Consider the following 21417-nt stretch of genomic DNA (forward strand, 5'->3'; position numbering starts at 1 on the left):
GCTTTTGTTTTGCTCACACGTTTACAAAAACGTATTGAGCGTTAAATCATACGATAAAATAGTCCTTTCTGCGTGCTGTCATTTCCAAAATTCATTGTTTCGATACCTTGAACCTTTTATGAGATACGATGATTTTTACGACCACTTGATTCCTGAAGTGCAGGAAAGGTTCGGACGCACCGCAAGCGACCTGTCTGCGGATATAACAACCAATATCTCAAGAATGAAAAGTGATATCATTCCAGTCTCAATTTAAATACAATTTAGATATACTGGTTACATTTAATGCGCAATAATGTATGGCCTTAAGCGAACAATATGGAAAGTCTACACAATGTGATTTTACCTCTGCAAATTCTTAAAAATTTTCGTCCAGCTACATACTCAATTTCGTGCAGCACAGCAACTACGATGAATAACGAAAATAAATTCAGACATTCATTGTTTAAAGATATCAAGCTATAGGTTGCGGAAGAACAAAATTTTTTCACCGAATAGTTTTCGTAAAATCGGATGTTAAGTATTTCATAGCTGCCATCGCGTCCACTCCACTGCTTTGCCGAGAAGACACGTGGCTGTCGTGCTTGCTGAAGCGACAAGATTCAAACATGTTTGAATTCAAACGTTACCAGTGGCAGAGGGAGACAGGCAGTGACACAGATGTCGCTCACATAGGACACTTGCGTAATTACACGTGCGGTTGTGTTTTGTTGCCTGAAGCTGTTGCGTGCTGTTGCTCACGTAGGACACGGCCTAAAGCTGTATAAGCAGAAGCAACAAGAAGCCAGATGCTACCCATTATAATTTTACTGGCGCGCCCAAGCTGACAGATTCACGCATGCGCACCAAGCCCAGATATAGAGGCCTTGGAGGGGGGGGGGGGGGGGGGGGCAAACCTGGACGTCTGCTCCGGGCGGCTTAGGGGGGGGGGGGGGGGGGCAAATTCATATTCTTGAGGGGAAAAGCCTTGTTTCACAAAGCGTCCAGCATCTAACGCATATTGGTCTATGGATTATTCATATGATTCTGAAACACATCGCTGTTGATTTCTTAGCATTTTTTAACGTATTCCAAGTTGATTTCTGAATGAATCATAAGTTGATTTTGGAATGCGTGCATAGTGTATGTGATGTCTCTGCCAGAGGAATCTCAGTTGCATCTAGAAATAAAATTTCTTGTAGACAAAAGGGACAGAGCTATATGAGCTGAGCGGAATAAAGCCAAACGGGTGAATGCGAATCGCTGTTTGTTATGTGATTGATGCGGTTTGCGAATGGTCAGCTCTTGTTATAATTACTAGCAATGTGGAGTGCACATGGGGGTTTTTTAGGTTAGAGAATTCCCTCCCTAGGCCCGGCAAGACGCCTCCTGAGACGCGGCAAGGTAGGGGTAGGCAAAATGCAACAGGGAATAACAATATTAATGTGCTAATAGTAAACTGCAGGTGCGTTTATAGAAAGGTCCCAGAACTGCTCTCATTAATAAACGGTCACAACGCCCATATAGTAATAGGGACAGAAAGTTGGCTGAAACCAGACGTAAACAGTAATGAAGTCCTAAACTCAGATTGGAATGTATACCATAGAGACAGGCTGGACAGTGAAGGGGGAGGCGTGTTTATAGCGATAAGAAGTGCAATAGTATCGAAGGAAATTGACGGAGATCCGAAATGTGAAATGATTTGGGTGAAGGTCACGGTTAAAGCAGGCTCAGACATGGTAATTGGATGTCTCTAGAGGCCCCCTGGCTCAGCAGCTGTTGTGGCTGAGCACCTGAAGGATAATTTGGAAAATATTTAGAGTAGATTTCCCCACCATGTTATAGCTCTGGGTGGAGATTTTAATTTGCCGGATATAGACTGGGAGACTCAAACGTTCATAAAGGGTGGCAGGGTCAAAGAATCCAGTGAAACTTTTTTAAGTGCTTTATCTGAAAACTACCTTGAGCAGTTAAACAGAGAACAGACTCGTGGCGATAACATATTAGCCCTTCTGGTGACAAACAGACCCTACTATTTGAAACAGTTAACGCAGAACAGGGAATCAGCGATCATTAAGTGGTTACGGCATCGATGATTTCAGCCATAAGTAGAAATATTAAAAAAGGTAGGAAGATTTTTCTGTTTAGCAAAAGTGACAAAAAGCAGATTACAGAGTACCTGACGGCTCAACACAAAAGTTTTGTCTCAAGTACAGATAGTGTTGACGATCAGTGGACAAAGTTCAAAACCATCGTACAATATGCATTAGATGAGTATGTGCCAAGCAAGATCGTAAGAGATGGAAAAGAGCCACCTGGTACAACAACCGAGTTAGAAAACTGCTGCGGAAGCAAAGGGAACTTCACAGCAAACATAAACATAGCCAAAGCCTTGCAGACAAACAAAAATTACGCGAAGCCAAATGTAGTGTGAGGAGGGCTATGCGAGAGGCGTTCAATGAATTCGAAAGTAAAGTTCTATGTACTGACTTGACAGAAGATCCTAAGAAATTTTGGTCTTATGTCAAAGCGGTAGGTGGATCAAAACAAAATGTCCAGACACTCTGTGACCAAAATGGTATTGAAACAGATGATGACAGACTAAAGGCCGAAATACTAAATGTCTTTTTCCAAAGCTGTTTCACTGAGGAAGACTGCACTGTAGTTCCTTCTCTAGATTGTCGCACAGATGACAAAATGGTAGATATCGAAATAGACGACAGAGGGATAGAGAAACAATTAAAATTCCTCAAAAGAGGAAAGGCCGCTGGACCTGATGGGATACCAGTTCGATTTTACACAGAGTATGCGAAGCAACTTGCCCCCCTTCTTGCAGTGGTGTACCGTAGGTCTCTAGAAGAGTGTAGCATTCCAAAGGATTGGAAAAGGGCACAGGTCATCCCCGTTTTCAAGAAGGGATGTCGAACAGATATGCAGAACTATAGACCTATATCCCTAACGTCGATCAGTTGTAGAATTTTGGAACACGTATTATGTTCGAGTATGATGACTTTTCTGGAGACTAGAAATCTACTCTATAGGAATCAGCATGGGTTTCGAAAAAGACGGTCGTGTGAAACCCAGCTCGCGCTATTCGTCCACGAGACTCAGAGGGCCATAGACACGGGTTCACAGGTAGATGCCGTGTTTCTTGACTTCTGCAAGGCGTTTGATACAGTTCCCCACAGTCGTTTAATGAACAAAGTAAGAGCATATGGACTTTCAGACCAATTGTGTGATTGGATTGAAGAGTTCCTAGATAACAGAACGCAGCATATCATTCTCAATGGAGAGAAGTCTTCCGAAGTAAGAGTGATTTCAGGTGTGCCGCAGGGGAGTGTCGTAGGACCGTTGCTATTCACAATTTACACAAATGACCTTGTGGATGACATCGGAAGTTCACTGAGGCTTTTTGCAGATGATGCTGTGGTGTATCGAGAGGTTGTAACAATGGAAAATTGTACTGAAATGCAGGAGGATCTGCAGCGAATTGACGCATGGTGCAGGGAATGGCAATTGAATCTCAATGTAGGCAAGTGTAATGTGCTGCAAATACATAGAAAGATAGATCCCTTATCATTTAGCTACAAAATAGCAGGTCAGCAACTGGAAGCAGTTAATTCCATAAATTATCTGGGAGTATGCATTAGGAGTGATTTAAAATGGAATGATCGTATAAAGCTGATCGTCGGTAAAGCAGATGCCAGACTGAGATTCATTGGAAGAATCCTAAGGAAATGCAATCCGAAAACAAAGGAAGTAGGTTACAGTACGCTTGTTCGGTCACTGCTTGAACACTGCTCAGCAGTGTGGGATCCTTACCAGATAGGGTTGATAGAAGAGAGAGAGAAGATCCAACGGAGAGCAGCGCGCTTCGTTACAGGATCATTTAGTAATCGCGAAAGCATTACGAAGATGATAGATAAACTCCAGTGGAAGACTACAGGAGAGATGCTAAGTAGCTCGGTACGGGCTTCTGTTAAAGTTTTGAGAACATACCTTCACTGAAGCGTCAAGCAGTATATTGCTCCCTCCTACGTATATCTCGCGAAGAGACCATGAGGATAAAATCAGAGAGATTAGAGCCCACACAGAAGCATACCGACAATCCTTCTTTCCATGAACAATACAAGACTGGAATAGAAGGGAGAACCGATAGAGGTACTCAGGGTACCCTCCGCCACACACCGTCGGGTGGCTTGCGGAGTATGGATCTAAATGTAGATGTAGAAAATCCATAGATTTAGACCACCAGAGTGCAAATAAACGACAAACAGGAATAAGAGTTAAGAAAGATTAAATATTATCTACTCGGTGTATCCAAGAAAATGAAATTTTGACTGAAAAGTCCCCAGCTAGCAGCTGCTAAGTTCAATTCTGAGATAATGTGCGGAAAACACGTTGTATGGACACGTAATAAAGCCTAACCAGAGAAGGGAACCAGAGAATTAGTCTTAACACTGGCAGGAATAGTTACAGAATTAGTGATGACAAGATTGTTCGTTGGAACGAGGAAGGAGAAGAAATGGGGACATCACACAAATTATGGAAGAATATGACGATTACAAATTTGCACAAAAATTTCATACTACTACTTTTCTGTCTCATGCTTGAGAAGCTGGAGCATATAAACGAAATGTGAAACTATTTCCTAACATAAAGCTTTTTGCTGTTAGTAGGCCTAATTGGCATGTGGTATTGATACTTTTAGAATAACATTCTGTCGAGCTATAAAAGTGACCATTTGTGCCAAAACAGTCTTGTTTATTTGGTGTGTGTTAGAACTGCTGCAACATTAGACAGGACTATTTCATTTCATCTAGCAGACAGTGACAAAATAGACATAATCAGATCGAGAAATCACACCAGTCTTGCGTACTATTTGTATTTATTTATTTATTTATTTTAGAGGGGCAGGGCGACTGGAAGCAGGAGAGACACCACAGGACATTTTAATTCCCACTGTTGTGAATTTAGTTTGATGACGTCCATTACAAAATATACACGTTTGAATTCCACAGAGCGAAATACAGTGACATGCAATAGAAGAATGCTGTGTGAGGAGGCATGGTACTGCACTTTGGCACACTGAAGACCAAATGTCGTGTCTTACATTTCCTCAAACATGTGTGTTTTATGCATCAGACTGTTCAGAAAGATATGTGCTACAATATGAACATTTTTTGAAAAGTTGATTTTTTTTTTAATTTTCGGCATTCTATCTCAAATGCTTGGGGCAGGTGTTCGGAAATTTCGTAGATGTTGAGGCAGATGCGCAGAGCAGTCTGAGTTGTATTGCGGAGGTGGGTAGTCTCCGCGTGACACCTGCTTACGTTTAGTGATTTTGCCGTTTCCTCTTCACGTCAAATGAAAACAAAACAGATTTCTGTGACCAGGAGCTATCAAGTGAATTAAAATACATTCACGTAATTACGAAGGGCTAGAATGTTGTTAGTTTCATGTCATATTTTGTTTCCACATTTCTGACAGTCGAGCATTAATCGCCTTGCAGAACAATGTAGTTATTATTGTCTGTTTGCTAAAGAGATTTGGCTTTTATTAATCTTTTCTGCTGTGGCAGTTGATTTATTTGAAACGAAGTGTTTAATTCTATGCTACTGACTAGTTTCAACTGTTTGCTGCATTTCATGTGCACGTTTTCATGTTCTAGCACATATGGCGTTATGCCATTATAAAAAACCACACGTGAGATAATACAGTACTGGTAGTCCAAGGAAACTTACACTGAAAAGCTTAATGTCAGGTCGAGGCCTACTTCATTGGGAATCTGGACATGCAAATGTGCACTATAAGCTGAATCACGCATTGTAATATGGTTCACGAAATTATGATGCTCTTGGAGTATCCTCTGATGTCTTGTTTCTTTTATGACACAATGTCTTACATGTACGAACATATGGTCTTACTACGTCATCGTAGCTGCGCAAGAACGGTGACGCCTGTTATCTGGCACTCTGTGGCAACTGCTGAAACTGATTTCTTAAATCACAGAGCGTTTGACTCTCATTTAAAAATCGACTCTTTGAGGAAGAGCTATTTAGAAGAATTTTGAGCCCAGAAGATTACTTTTGTGTGATGTATCTTAAAAGTGTAACACGTGCAAAAGAGATCATCATTATATGTGAAAGCTTAGCTTCTCTTGGAGCTTCTTAATCTATAGGCAGTGGAGAGCAGGTGTGGTAATTATGATGATAAATAAACACTTGCACTGCCGTCACTTACTATGAATACTTTTATTCTCGCAGCGTATACACAATGCGTGTAGAATAGAGCACGTACCACAGAGAACTGATCTGGTAAAGATAAAGTTGTTCTCGCTGCTGTAGGGCAGCAGTATTATGGTGGGGTGAGCCAGTGGTTCTACATCTCCACAAATCTGAGAGACCAATATTATACATGAAAACTTTGCTTTTCTTGTAGCAACACTGTGTATATTAATTTAAACCATTCTCTTTTCCTATTTGTGTGTTTGCACCACTTAACAGCGATGTTCTTGTTGGCTAACTACATCACGTTTCCTATGCTCTGAATATCCGCTGTCATTGGATGGCGAGATCACGTGACATGAGCTGTGACTGGCTTAAAAAAGCCCATTGCAATTTCGATTTCAATGCTTTGGAAAGTAACATGTGGTATTTGGTGGAATTCGCATTTATACTTTCGTAATACGAAAATATGCAGTGTACATGTTGGTACACATCAAAGATATTTCCAAAACGTGTCCTCCCCCCCATTTTTCTATACTGCTGGGAAATTCTATGCCAGTGTATAAAACCATAGCCATTCAAAGGATTTCTTTCTTTTACTGTTCCAAGGAAAAGTATACTGCCACTTAACACAGAAAAAGTGTATTTTCAAATGTGAGAAAATTTATTTTTACCTGGAAATCTGGGAATAATCTGGGAATTTTTTGTCCTTGTCTGCTTATACACCCTATTAAATCAACAACCGTCATTCTTGTCTTTCCTCTTGCCCACTGGTTGTTCCCCATATACAGCGATATTCTTTCTGATCCCATGTCCCACATATCTTGGTCTTTTCTATCTGATCTCTTTTGATATTGTCCTCATGCTACTGAACAGTTATCTTCTGCATATGTGTGTCCATCTCTAACCACTCCACTTAGGATTCCTGTGTGATTTGCTAGAAAGTACTGTCTCCTAAATAATTTGTTTTGTTTTATTGTGTTTATGTTCACGTCTTTGAATTTAACCTAACATATAACATGCAATATCTCAAAAACTGTCTTGTGAGTTAGCGGTTTCTTCTGCCTATCCCTTCAAATATCTCTGTTCATGCTGAAGGCTGGACTCATCTTCTTCGTATTTTCTATTATTCCCTCATTGCTACTATTTCATATTGTTACATATTTCTCAGCTTTTTAAAATTTGCCAGCTTTTGCATAGTGTCTTCTGATGTTTCCTGATCACCTGTGGTATTCACTGTCATTGTCTTCTTGTCAGTCCCATCTTTCTGTCTATCTTTCTTAACCCTTTAGCTGCATACACACCATTTGGTTTTCCTACAGTGCTTTGGACATCTGTACACGTCCTCAGACACCGACCTCTCACTACTGTGGATAAGTTAGTTCCGTACCTTGGTGAATGATGAGGTTTCAAGTATGTATCATACAAATATGCGTCATTGTGGGTTGCCCTTTGCAAAACACTTCAATACCTTCAGTCATTCACGAGAAATTATGATTGTTATGACCACATGATTCATGATGCCCAAGGATGTAAATGGCTGCATCGTGCGCAACTGTCCATGGATATAAATTCCAATAACTCAAAATGTAATGAGCAATCGCTTTGTTCTCAGTTTTAAACTGCAATGTATGAGCCAAAATCAATCATTAACAAAGTTTACCAATGCCTTTTTACCTCTGCAAAATCTTAAAAATTTTGTGCAATGTTTTACTTAATTTTAAGCAGCATAGTAAGTGTGGTGAGTAACAGAAAGTAGTCAGTTCTTTGTTGAGTGAAGATATCAGACTGTAAGAAGTGCAAAAATCAAATTTTTTAACCTAATGATTTTTGAAAAATTGGATGATAAGTATTTCATATCAGCTGGGCTGCCCTTGCTTGGTGGTCCGGCTTGGTCCCTTCCCTCCCCACCTTTTTAATGGTTTTATTCTTTTACATCTGTTTACTATCTCATTTGTAGTTCTCATTCTTGATATTTTATCAACTTGTCCGCGTTGCTAGTTTTTGTGTTGTATTGGGGGGGTGAAGAACTCTGGTTGGATACAGAGGATGTCTCTCCATTGCATAACATGTCCTGGGTGCCTCCAGCTGCTTTTTAAGTGGAACAACTCACCCTCTGATCCTTCTTCACTTCCACTTGTGCTTCTATGTCTTGGTTTTATTGATTTTATTCTCAGTTACAATAGGGTCATTAAGGTTTGTCTTTTCTTTGTGAGGAATCTTCCCAGGGCTTGATATATATTGTATGGAGAGACTGATGACCTCGCAGTTTGGTCACTTTATAACCCCACCAGTCCAATCTGTTCAATCACATCTTGAACTATTCCATTTGCTTTGGTGACAGGAGTGTCTTGTTTTTAAGAAAGAAGCATTCGGTATTGTAGCAATTTAACTACAGGTTATGAACTGTTTTCATATTGCAAAGGTTATTTATTTGATGACAAGTTTTATTGACCTTTTCAGCGTTATCTTTTCCCACTAGTACGTATTCTTGAGGCACCCCATTTCTAAAATACTGTGTTATACATTCAAAAGTCATTAACAATGCCTAAGGATAGGAAAATTTTTTGTAAACAATAAAGCAAATAACAAAAAGAAATTTATGGTTTTTAGTGATGTAATGCGAAATTGGCAGTTTCCTATATTCGTATGTAAAAATATTGTAAGTGTAAAGGTGACAGTTTTCTAATATTGGTAAGTGATAGTGATGTCAAATGAAAATATCATACTTCCAGTGATCCCCTTTCCAGTCACATTCCCAACACTTGCACAACTTATTATACGGCAAAGGAATGTATTTATTTGTTCTGTTTACTTATTTATTTTTTGAGTTGTTTAGTGTGGTTCATCAGCTAAACTACAAATTTTGTAACATGCAAGTTTAAATATGGAAAACTTAAAGTATGGTACTTCAGTTGTGCAAACGAATAAATCATGGTTGTGCAATTTGACATGTTGCCTGATTACATCACAACCTAAAATGGGCCCCCAGTCTTTGTAATAGACCGTCTTGTCACCACAAACCTCATTCATGAAATGGCAATATTGAATAAATATTGAAATAAATAGTCTCACTGTTCTGGTTACCAACATAAACTTGTTTGCATGATGCCACATGCCCTGTGCTCTGATTAGCGGATAGAACCAAACTGAGCAGGCACCGTGTTGATTTACATATTTGTGCAGCTACAGTGCCATATTTTGTGATTTTTTCATATTTATTCTTGTGTACTGCAAAACTGTGCAGCTTAATTGACATACCGTGGTAAAGGTCTCCCCAAACCATGTTATCTTTGGTACAGTTTGTTGCACAAAGATACTGAGAAATCTGCCATTGTTGGATAAAATCATTACTTGCATTCCACGTGAAAAGTAAAGATTGCCATGAGTGTTTGGTGATTAAACCAGCAAGCTTTTGAGAAATATAATGGGATGAATACTTCAGGCAGAGGTGAAGGGATCTTTGAAAACTATAGAGTTGAACCTTGAGCCAAAGGCCGTTAGTCTTCCATTTCCAATTTCAAACTCTGGCTAACTGTTTTCAAGCTGTACAAAGTGTTGACAGATCAGCGATAAAAGTCTTGGAAGAGAAGTTTGAAGTTATGACAATGTGTTCCTTTGGAAATCATTCAACAGTACATTGTGACAAAGCTATTTTAATTTTATTTATTAAATTTAATGTGTTTAATGTAAATCATTTCTTTTCTAATAAATTTTATCTGTTATGTCTATGAATATTATGTAACTGATGAGTATATTTTCGTTTTCAACACAACATTTAAGGAGGGTGTGATACTTACAAAATGAGCCATAAAGTAAAACAATTTTTTCCTGTCCCTGACAATATCCTATCCTCTACCCCTTAGATTGCTGCCCTGCATTTCTTCACCCTTCAATTCTAACTCACCTACTTATGGACAGGGGTCAGTCTGTGATTCTGAACATGAATTTTTCTCATTGGTGTGAGTCATGGATTACCCCTGCCTTCGTCACAGCCTTTTTTTTATTTTTTACTTTGGCAGTATTCTATCAGTTACCTCTAATAGTATATGATTGCTGGCCATTGTCTACTGCAACAACAGCATAGTCTCTAATGTGAAGAGCTACATCTATTTCTGCGTCATCATCTCAGAGCGTTCTCCTTTAATATCAGAAAATTGTTATTTTAGTTGTAATGGGGACTTCATTTTTTTTGCATCAGTGCATACATGGCCAGTGCATCCTACAAACTACTATTAACTTTGTGATAGATGTGAAGAACAAGTGTCACACTGGTGATCTGAATAAATATTTGCACGATCCAAAGGTTTCAGTTTAATATAATTGCTTAGCTTATAAACTTATTTTCAGCTTAATCTCTCCCCCTCCCTCTCTCTCCCCCCATCCTTCCCTCTCCCCCCCCCTCACTCTCCCTCCCCCCTCCCTCTCTCTCCCCCCATCCTTCCCTCTCCCCCCCCTCACTCTCCCTCCCCCCTCCCTCTCTCCCCCCCCATCCTTCCCTCTCCCCCCCCCCCCCCTCACTCTCCCTCCCCCCTCCCTCCCCCTCTTACCACTCCCTCTCTCCTCTCCTCTTATTTTCAGCTTAATCTCTCCCCCTCCCTCTCTCTCCCCCCATCCTTCCCTCTCCCCCCCCCCCCCTCACTCTCCCTCCCCCCTCCCTCTCTCTCCCCCCATCCTTCCCTCTCCCCCCCCTCACTCTCCCTCCCCCCTCCCTCCCCCTCTTACCACTCCCTCTCTCCTCTCCTCTCCCCTCCCCTCCCCCACCCCCTTGCCTTCTCCTCCCTCTCCTATCCCCCTCTCTTCTTTCCCCCCTCCCTCCCCACAAGAGATAATTGAATTGAACTTAACAATTTCTGAATGATTTATAAACTTGTTTTGTCATGGCCATTGTGTAATTTGTATATACACTTTGTTTCAGACAATTGTGAATGAATATTCAGCCTATGCAGATTACGATTATGATGATTTCATATAATGTGAATGTTACTTTGAAGTCATTACCTATGAAGTGACTTTGACAATTGTGGGACAGTAAAGGAATAGGAATCATGAACAAATGTGTTTTCTACAGTTGGTGATACTGATATTGTGGGTGTAGGTTATTCCCTGCATGTTGATATTTATTATTCTAACAGGAGTCGCATTTTTCTGAGCTTTCTTTTTAACCTCTGAATGAAACTTGACAGAATAAACAATTTTGCATGACTAAGAATACAGATGCTGTGCTCTGAAAGCAATGAAAATACAGAAATTATTTGTGATATGTAATTAGTCATTTAGAAACAAAAATTGTTAAATGAATAGAAGATAAGTTTTATTATCAGTTATTTCCAAAAGAACTGTGGACAATGTGATTACAATTTTTTACTTCCGTTACACTTGTTTATTGTGATCGGACGGTGTGACCATCTTTACCCTTGGTAACTTCGGTTTCTCTCATTTAGTTGCTATATGTTGCTACTAAGAGTATGAAATTATATACCATTGTTTTTGTTATTAAATATTTAACAATGATATAATGGGCATTGATACAAAGCCACATCAAAAGCATTATTTTGTAAATGTCATTGTCTCCTAACACTGTCTTCCTTCCACCAGCACCTGACACTGTCAGTTGAATATTGTGAATTATTATTTGTAAATTATTGCATTTGTGCAATAGAATGAACTTCTTGCGAGTGTGTCACATTTTTTAATGTACTGTGTAAGTGTGTGCTTTTTCAAGTTTAGACTTAAGTTTTGAATTAGTAAAGTGTCGTCAATTGAAAGATCTCTTGTACTATAATTTCTTGCTAATGTTTTCGCAGCTGCTAGTTACTGAGACTTCTCGTAGACAAAAAAAGTATTGTGAAAGGCCTATTTCATTGCTTAAAGAGCACTCACTCCTTCTTGGGTGAACTTGTTAATTTCCATCTTTGTTTGCCATCTAAAGTTGTGAATGTGTTAAGTTTACAATAAACATATTTTGGTATTGTTTAACAGAACATTATTAAATAACTGAACTTGGTTGCAAAGTGTACATATTTCTTTTGTTCCCAATACTAGTTTAACAACATTAAAACACAGTAGTGGTCCACATTCTGTGCCAGCTGACTTGCAAGCAAGCTACTTTTATTCAGGTATGGTTAATCATCATCCTCTGAAGTTTTACTACTTTGTACTCTCGACTGAGTTGTGTACTGTGCTCTGTGTTAAGGTAATTTATCACCCAGAAAGAAATAGGAAAATACAAATACTATACTTTTTACAGCTGATATGTTCACAACATATAAATCATAGGTTGCTGACAAATACTTTGTGTCAGGAATTCTGTTGATGGGTTTCCCATGGAGGAGTGTGAATATTAGTAATCAGAAATTAACTGAAAATTTTTCTCATGTTATTTGAGTGCAGTTGCAGTATAAATTTGCTGACTACTAGAATCATACACACTAGCTGTAACAAGTAAAAGACGTGGTGATTGAATCAATAAAATATTAATAGTTTGCTGATGGTTTGGAAAACAATAAAAGTATGGAACATTTCTAATTACGAGATCATTACACAAATATTTTATTTAGCATAAGAAAATATTTATGGGTAAATGAATATATATAAAGTAGAAAACGAAATTATATACATTGATTATTTTATATGTTGACATTTGAATACGTTAGTATTAATAATAAGGTAAATGGCAAAGCAAATGTTTAATAATTCTTGTCAACTTTGCCTCTTCTGAATAAGCTCAGCTGTATTAGTTGGACATATGTACCGAGAAGCAGGGGTTGAGGAGGGAGTGGGACAGTGTTGTAGCCTGTCCCCAATATTATTCAGTCTGTGCATTGAACAAGCAGTAAAGGAAACCAAAGAAAAATTTGGAGTAGGAATTAATATTTAGGGAGAAGAAATAAAAACTTTGATGTTTGCCAATTACTTTGTAATTCTTTCGGTGACAGCAAAGGACTTGAAAGGGCAGGTTAATGGAATGGACAGTGTCTTGAAAGGAGGATATATCAACAAAAGCAAAATGAGGATAATGGAAAGTAATCATATTAAATCAGGTGATACTGTGGGAATTAAATTAGGAAACAAGACACGGAAAGTAATGGACAGGTTTTTCTATTTGGGCAGCAAAATAACTGTTGATGGCCGAAGTAGAGAGGATATAAAGTGTAGACTGGCAGTAGCAAGGAAAGTGTCTGAAGGAGAGACAGTTGTCAACATTGAATATAGATTTAAGTGTCAGAAAGTCTTTTCGGGAGGTATTTGTCCGGAGTGTAGCCATGATGGAAGTCAAATAATGACAAACAGTTTAGACAGAAAGAGATTATAAGTTTTTGAAATGTGGTGCTACAGAAGAATTTTAAGATCAGATGAGTAGATCAGGTAATTAATGAGGAAGTACCGAATAGAATTGGCAAGAAAAGGAAGTTGTGGCACAACATGACTAGAAGAAGGGTTCAGTTGATAGGACACATTCTGAAACATCAAGTGATCATGAGTTTAGTATTGGAGGGTAGTGTGGGGGCTAAAAATCATAGATGGGGACCAAGAAATGAATACAGAAAGCAGATCCAGGAGGAGGTAGGTTGTAGTAGTTATTTGGAGATGAAAGGCCTTGCACAGGATAGAGTAGCATGGAGAGTTGCATCAAACCAGTCTTTGGACTGAAGGTGGCAAAAAGAACAACAACAACATGTACTTTTATGGCACAGATATTCAACTGCCGTCACACTGCAGCAGTTTTCATCATTTCTTGTCATTGCACCTTCATTGATGTCAGCCCCATTGATCAGTTCATTTTATTTAACAATATTATGATCGTAGTAAGAAGGCCACTGTAATGCATTTTACAGGAACTCAACAATGGCTCACAGTTGTGAGGAATAGGCTGAAAAGACAGCTTTTACGCGCGTGCGTGCGTGCGTGCGTGTGTGTGTGTGTGTGTGTGTGTGTGTGTGTGTGTGTGTGTGTTTTTTAGTGCATGTACAAGCGCACGTGCAAAGCTTTTGTCCACCTGAGCTAATAGTAAAAAATGTTGACACTTTGTGCCGTTTCCATTTTAATTGTCATAGAAATTAGCCAATGAGGTCGTTGTGCATGCAGATTCAAGTTGCTGCCAGAGACAGTGTTGCCAAACATGTTCTTTATTAGATTTCCCGAAACCGGAAAAGAGCAATACAAAAATTGGACGTGGGGTGGTAGTAAGGATTAAACCCAAGCTCTCGTATGCTATCATCTAAGCTATGAGAACAACTGATACCAATTTGGCAGGCCACTTGAATTTGCATGAACAGTGGCCTCGTTGGCTAATTTACATTACATCCTAATTAATTCTGAAACTACATAGCGTATTCAGTTGTTTTCGTAACCATTATTTCTTAGCATGACCTACTCTGCTACACCGTTATGAGATTATCTGACTATTTTTGACTACCCTGTGTGTGTGTGTGTGTGTGTGTGTGTGTGTGTGTGTGTGTGTGTGCGCGTGTTCTTACCTACTTATCTTCAGAATACCTGTGTGGAGATTGTGTACTGCAGGTTGATACAGGTCCAGCCCCATTTCTAGTTTCTAGTGTTGAATCTGGGGAACTGCCACTTGCCTTACATTAGCACCTTGTAAGAACAGGGTGTATAGACCCCGAGACAACCAAGAAAACCATAGGATTTTTTTTTTTTTTTATTTCAGGAATTTTTCATGTTTTAGTTTTCAGTTAATAAATTTGTGTGATTTGACTGGTAAGAACTGCCACTATAACAAAGAATTTTACTGTATCTCACTACTGCAGCAATAAAAGATAAATGAGAGAAAAAAGTGAAAAGAAAACTTCAGTAGCAAAGGAAATGTGTTATTTACAATAGCTAAACACAGTGCACACACAAGTGTCTGCCAACAACAAAATGTGTCAAACGCTTTAGGACGAAGGCTAAGTAATACTTCATTACAACATATTGCTTCCAATGAGCATGGCATCACAACTATTTACATCAGTTTCATTTGGACAGCTGCTAGTGGGCTTATGCGCATGCTCAGTTGAGTCACGATTGAGCAGTACCTACTCCTACTTCTGGCTGTTAGCTGTGTCAGTAGGAGCAGCAAGCAGTCAGGTGCTACCACAAAAATATTTTCTGGTGCGCCCAAGCTGTCAGATTCGCACATGTGCAGAGCGTTCTGAGTTGTAGTTGGGAGAGGGTAGTGTCCGTGTGACCTATGTTCACTTTGTGATTTTACTTTTTCATCTTCATTTACAGTTCTCATGTCAAATGAAAACAAAACAGATTTCTGTGGTGGGGAGCTATAAAGCGAATTAAAATACATTCACATAATTACGGAAAGCTAAAATATGCCATTAGTTCCAGTTTTCTGATTTTATTTCCACATTTTTGACAGTCAAGCCTTGTAGAACAATCAAGTTATTTTTGTCGGTCTGCTAAATAAATTTGGCTTTTATTAATCTTTTCTGCAGAAGTAGTCAATTTATTTGAAACGGGAGTGTTTCGTTCCACGCTATTGGCCAGTTTCAACGTTTCGCTGAGTTTCAAGTGCACATCTTTATCTTCAGGTACATATGGCATTATGCCATAATAAAGAACGAGACATGAGATAATACAGTATTGAACCCTGGAAACCACACAGAAAAGCTTAATATCAGGTAGGGGCATACTTCATTGTGAAACTGGACATACAAATCTATACTTCAACGTGAATTGAGCATTTTCATATGGTTTACGAAATTTCGATGCTCATGGAGTATCCCCCGATGTCCTGTTTCTTTCATCACATAATGTCAGCTCTCTTAATGCTTTATACATACATATGGGCTTCTACATCATCGTAGCTGCACACAACTGTTTCCTGGTGCTCTCCGGCAACTGCTGAAAAGAACCTATTTCTAACAGGTCGCAGGAAAATATCGCAAATGGTAATGCCAACTGGCTGTGTGTAAGTAATGAAGGTAAGCAAATGACTGTACAAGCTGTGCTGAAAATTCAAATACATCACTATCATAAAAGTGAATGTTACACACAAGGATTTCACCAGAACAACTTTAGAAGAAGAAATATAAAGACACTTATCTCCAAAACTGTAAGTAAAGAAATGGCCAGTCTCCAAGTAATACCTCTGACATTTAGTGAAAATTTCAATGTTATGCCATGTGGTGGCATAAATTGACTACTTCTGCAGAAAAGATTAATAAAAGCCAAATTTATTTAGCAGACCGACAAAAATAACTTGACTGTTCTACAAGGCGATTAATACTTGACTGTCAAAAATGTGGAAATAAAATAAAATCAGAAAACTGGAACTAATGCCATATTTTAGCTTTCCGTAATAATGTTGTTGAAGGCAAGGACAGAAACAGCATGAAGAATCTCACTGTTACCAGAACCTGTGGTTCAAAGTTCACTTACACAGCAAGTGTATATGGAACCAGTCCCTTATTTGTCTGAGGAACTTCTAGCTTCCTACCAATCACCTCTGAACTCAAAGTATCATGGACTGTGATCCAAACTGCTTAAACTGTCATGAAGATATCAGTATGGTACAGGGAAACATGTAAAGCCTGTTGGACAATATGAAGAATTAGTATACAGATATGATGTAGCAATATCAATACTCCCATTTCATCTACATCCTCTTCCATTTCCATAATATTGTCCTCAAGTACATCGCCCTTGTATAGACCTTCTATATACTCCTTCCACCTTTCTGCTTTCCCTTCTTTGCTTAGGACTTGTTTTCCATCTGAGCTCTTGATATTCAAACAGGAAGTTCTCTTTTCTCCAAAGGTCTCTTATTTTTCCTGTAGGTGGTATCAATCTTTCCCCTAGCTTCTACATCTTTACATTTGTTCTCTAGCCATTCCTGCTTAACAATTTTGCACTTCTGGTCAATCTAATTTTCATGTCCATGAAACTTTGAGATGATTCTGCCTGTGAACATCGTACGTAAAGTTGCCATTGTCTCTCACGTGGCACATGCATCACGCTGGAAATAAAACAGTCATATCAGTGCCGTGTCTATGTAATTTTGGAATCTGGAAAATCATCAGTGGGCCTCTGTAATGTTCTGAATTGACTGTGGCTGTGTTTGGTGTGATTCTAAAAAACCTCAATTCCAATAATCCTGGAGGTCGAAACACCACACCAAAACATATCCTCCTCACTGTGGAGGATATTTTATTTTATTTTTTTTTATTATTATTATTTTTTTTCTCACTGAGCATATTTTGCCTGTTGATATGGTTTGTCAATTCAGAATGTGCCTGATCTGACACAATGAGGTTGAGAAGAATGTCCATTTTGTCCAGTAGGGCGATGTCTGTACTGAATTGTCTCAAGTGGCACATCCACACCTAGATAGTTTATGTCATCTGCATTTTGCACAGATGATAAGTTAAATTACTCTGGCGAATGCAACACACACACTTCTGTATGAAAAAATATGAAACTACAGTATGTTTGTTTACTGATTGCCTAGGACTCCTGTCAATAGGATTACGTATCCACTCAGTGTTTTCTGGTGTCCACACTGTCCTCACCCTTCCCGCTGGCTCCTTATCGTAACACTTGTGGTAGCATAAAACTGATCAATCGACTTCCAAACTGTGTTCCATCCTGGTACTCTTCCATGTTTCTCAATGTTGAATTGCTATCGAAACTTCCACTGCGTAGCTATGATATTCGTCTGGTAAACTTCTGGAGAGTGATTAATTTCTGAAAAGAAACAAAATCCTCCATGATGCACAGTTTGGCTTCAGGAAGAACAAAATCACAATGGCTGTTATATACAAATACATACACTCTGCCCAAGATGCTCTAGACGAAAAGCAATTGGGGTGTTTGATGTCAGAGACCATAAAATTCTACTTGACAAACTGCAGTCCTGTCTCATCAGAGGCACTCTCTGAAATGGTTCAGCTCACATTTGACAAGCAGGAAACTGAAAGTAGCAATAAAATACAAAGATCTCAGGCATATCAGAACTTACTACTCTGATTATGGAGACATTGCACAGTGTGTGTCCCCAAGGTTCAAAATACTTGGACCTATTTTATTTCTTCTCTACATAAATGACTTACTATTGAACTAGTGCTTCAGTACTGGTACACTCTTTACAGAGGATACCATTATCCTTCTGAGCAGCAGAAGTAACCATAACACAAATAAGATCACCTTCCTGAACTTTCATCTGAGAACCAAAATCTTTATGCCAGACATGAAAGTACATGGGTCTGAAATATCCTCCGCATCAGAGACAAAACTTTTAGGCCTGTGGACAACTTGAAACAACAAATGAACACCAGAAAAACTAACAGCAAGCTGAATAGTGTGACCTTGCATACTGCAAAAGTCCAGAGCCTGTTCACACTCTTTACTATGCACAGTTTCATAGCTTAATACAATATGGTATCATATTCCAGGAAGACTCCCCACATAACTCATTCTCATTCAGTAGAGAACTTTGGGAATAATGAACAATGAAAAGCCAACTGACAGCTGTAGACCTCTCTTCCAAAAGCTACTCATTTTACCTCTTGCCAGTCTGTACATGTTAGTAATGTACAAGTTCGTAAAAAATGTGTAAGTTTGTAAAAAATAATGTTGCAAAATTCAGCAAAAATGTGAAGGTCCATGATCATGGCACAAGAAAGAAAATGGAAGTACATGTTAATTGTACCTCTGACATTACGAATTCACGGTCTAATAAAGTCATTCAACATTACAACAGACTGGCAGCAGAAATAAAAAAGGCACAAAGTCTCTGTCTTTGTTTCATGGGGATCTAAAAACCTTTTTGCTTGATCTTTTCTTTTATACTGTGTCTGAATTTTTGGTCCATATGCATGTGAATAAATATGAAACTAATTGCAGGAATGATTTTTGTGAGAGAAATAAACACTTCTGCAAAATATGTGTAAAATTTTTTTGTGTTTGTACTATCTGCAACTATGCCAATTGCATGCTTTACTTTAAGTGTTGTGTGTGTGTGTGTGTGTGTGTGTGTGTGTGTGTGTGTGTGTGTGTGTGTGTCAAACTAAAATATCATTGTAATAAATAATACCTTCATAAAATGATGTAATTTCTCATCACATAACCTAATGTCATCAACTATCACATTATACTATGACTTGTCCAACTTCATAATGTGTGTTTGTGCATCACCACGTGTACCTTTGTACAAGAATAATTCAGAGGACAAAATAAAATAAGTAAACGCTTTGAGTACACTGATGGGAGGCCAGTATATTCCGCAGAAGAGGCTAACTCAAAATCAAATTTATTTACAATTGTGGCAGAAACAGTTTTTGAAAGTGTGTTACGTAAAATGACATACAAGGTCCAACCTATAAAGTATTATTAAAAAGCCGAATGAGTTCCCCTGGTAGGACTGGGTTCTCCCCGAAAATGAATTCTGAGATAGTTCCCTCTAAGTCAGGCTTGAAAGTTGAACGGAGGCCAAGCAGCACCCATGGAAGTGCTTTGGACCAGAGGCAGTTGTGGCACCCGAAGGAAATTTTCAGAGTGCGGTGCCACCGTTCCACTAACCCTTTGCTTTGTGGGTGGTAGGCTGTGGTGTGAATTTTCTTTATGCCACAGACGTTACATAAAATGGTGAACAGGGAAGACTCAAACTGCTGAACCTGGTCGGTGGTGGTGGTGGTCGGACAACCGAACCTAGCAATCCATGAGGAGATAAAACCCTTGGCCACGGTCTCGGCAGTGATTTTAGGTAAGTGAACTGCCTCTGCCCAGTGGAACATGTGGTCAATTGTGGGTAGAATGTATCTGTGGCCCTTCAATGGTGGAAGAGGACCGATAAGATCGATATGTACGTGCTGAAATCGTCCTGGGGGGATGTTGAACTTGCCCAGTGGTGGGTGGTGTGGCGGCCGATTTTGTTGCATAGGCAGGGGCACAGCTGCATGCTCAGGTCTGACGGTCCCGTTTTATATTTTTCCAAACAAAACGCTCGGAGACGAGCCGTGTAGTGGCGCAGATGCCAGGGTGAGCGAGGTTATGCAGAGCGTTGAAGGCCTGCTGGCGCAGGGGGGGAGAGTAATGGGCGTAAGGTACCAGTAGAAGAGTCGCACCACACCTCATCCACAATGCCGGGGAATTCAGCTTTAGTAAACACAAGAGATGTTTGAGGGTCCATGAGGAGAGCTTGAGATTCCTTGTCGGGGGCTTGTAGGGTGGCCAGGTTGGATGTCAATGATGTGTGAAATAGTATTGATCTGTGAGAAAAAATCTGCAGCAACGTTGTCTGTGCCTTTGATGTAGTGAACATCGGTTGTGAATTGGGAGACTAAATCAAAGTGGCGGAAACGCCGACGGGGTGGGTCCTCGGGAGGGAGATTGGGGGGGGGGGGTTGCAGAAAGCGTCTACCGTCTACTAGTGGTTTGTGATCCGGGAGGATGAAGAACAAATGACCCTCCACGTCGGGGCAGAAGTGTTTGACGGCCCCATAGACCGCAAGGAGTTCTCTACGGAAAGCGGAGTATTTCTTCTGAGCTGTTGATAGTTTCTTAGAGAAGAAATGAAAAGGGGAAACCGTGTCTGCCTTGCGTTGCTGTAGTACCGCTCCCATTGCAAAGTCACTGGTGTCCTTAGTGATGAACAATTCGGCCGAGGGGTCGGGGTGGGCGAGTGTCACGGTGTGAGCTAAAGAAGTCTTTAATGCATTGAAAGCCTCCAGCATGAGTGCAGTCCAGCGAACGGGTTTGAGTCCTGTAGTCTGTTTACCTGACAGTGAGTCTGTCAGTGGGGCCTGTACAGTGGCGGCAGAAGGCAGGTGACGACAGTAGTAATTTATTGTGCCCAGGAAACTTCGGGGTTCTTTGTAAGTAGTGAAGTGACGGCCTGCACATAAGATTTGGGAGGCTGTATTCTGTCGGTGGAGACGGTGTAACCCAAGAAAGTGACAGAAGGCTGGTGCAACTGGAATTTGTCTTTGTTGACCTTGGAAGTTGTTGGAATTCAAGGTCTGGAGGACTATGGATAAATGATATTCATGTTCCTCAGCTGACTTGCTGAAAATGAGTATGTCATCCAGATATGCAAAGCGAAACTCGAACTGTCTTAAGATGGAGTCAATGAAACACTGCCATGTTTGTGCCACATTTTTTAGGCTGAATGGCATGAAGCTGTATTGGAACAAACCAAGAGGCGTGATAATAGCTGTTTTAGGGATGTCTTCCAGCACTACGGGAACCTGGTGGTAGA

The 21417-nt window shown here is 39.7% G+C and overlaps 1 protein-coding gene across 1 annotated transcript in view; it reads left to right on the forward strand.

Moving 5' to 3' along the window:
• LOC124798270 (eukaryotic translation initiation factor 3 subunit J) overlaps nucleotides 1-12185 on the forward strand; it is a 65663-nt gene extending 53478 nt beyond the window's left edge. The window contains exon 7 of the mRNA XM_047261594.1: nucleotides 11125-12185. Within this exon, the coding sequence (XP_047117550.1) occupies nucleotides 11125-11181 (57 nt within the window). The 3' untranslated portion in view covers nucleotides 11182-12185. The remainder of the gene's footprint in view (nucleotides 1-11124) is intronic.
• The last annotated feature ends 9232 nt before the right edge of the window (nucleotides 12186-21417 follow it).

This window comes from Schistocerca piceifrons, chromosome 5 (genome assembly GCF_021461385.2).
Source record: "Schistocerca piceifrons isolate TAMUIC-IGC-003096 chromosome 5, iqSchPice1.1, whole genome shotgun sequence".
Lineage (NCBI taxonomy): Eukaryota > Metazoa > Arthropoda > Insecta > Orthoptera > Acrididae > Schistocerca > Schistocerca piceifrons.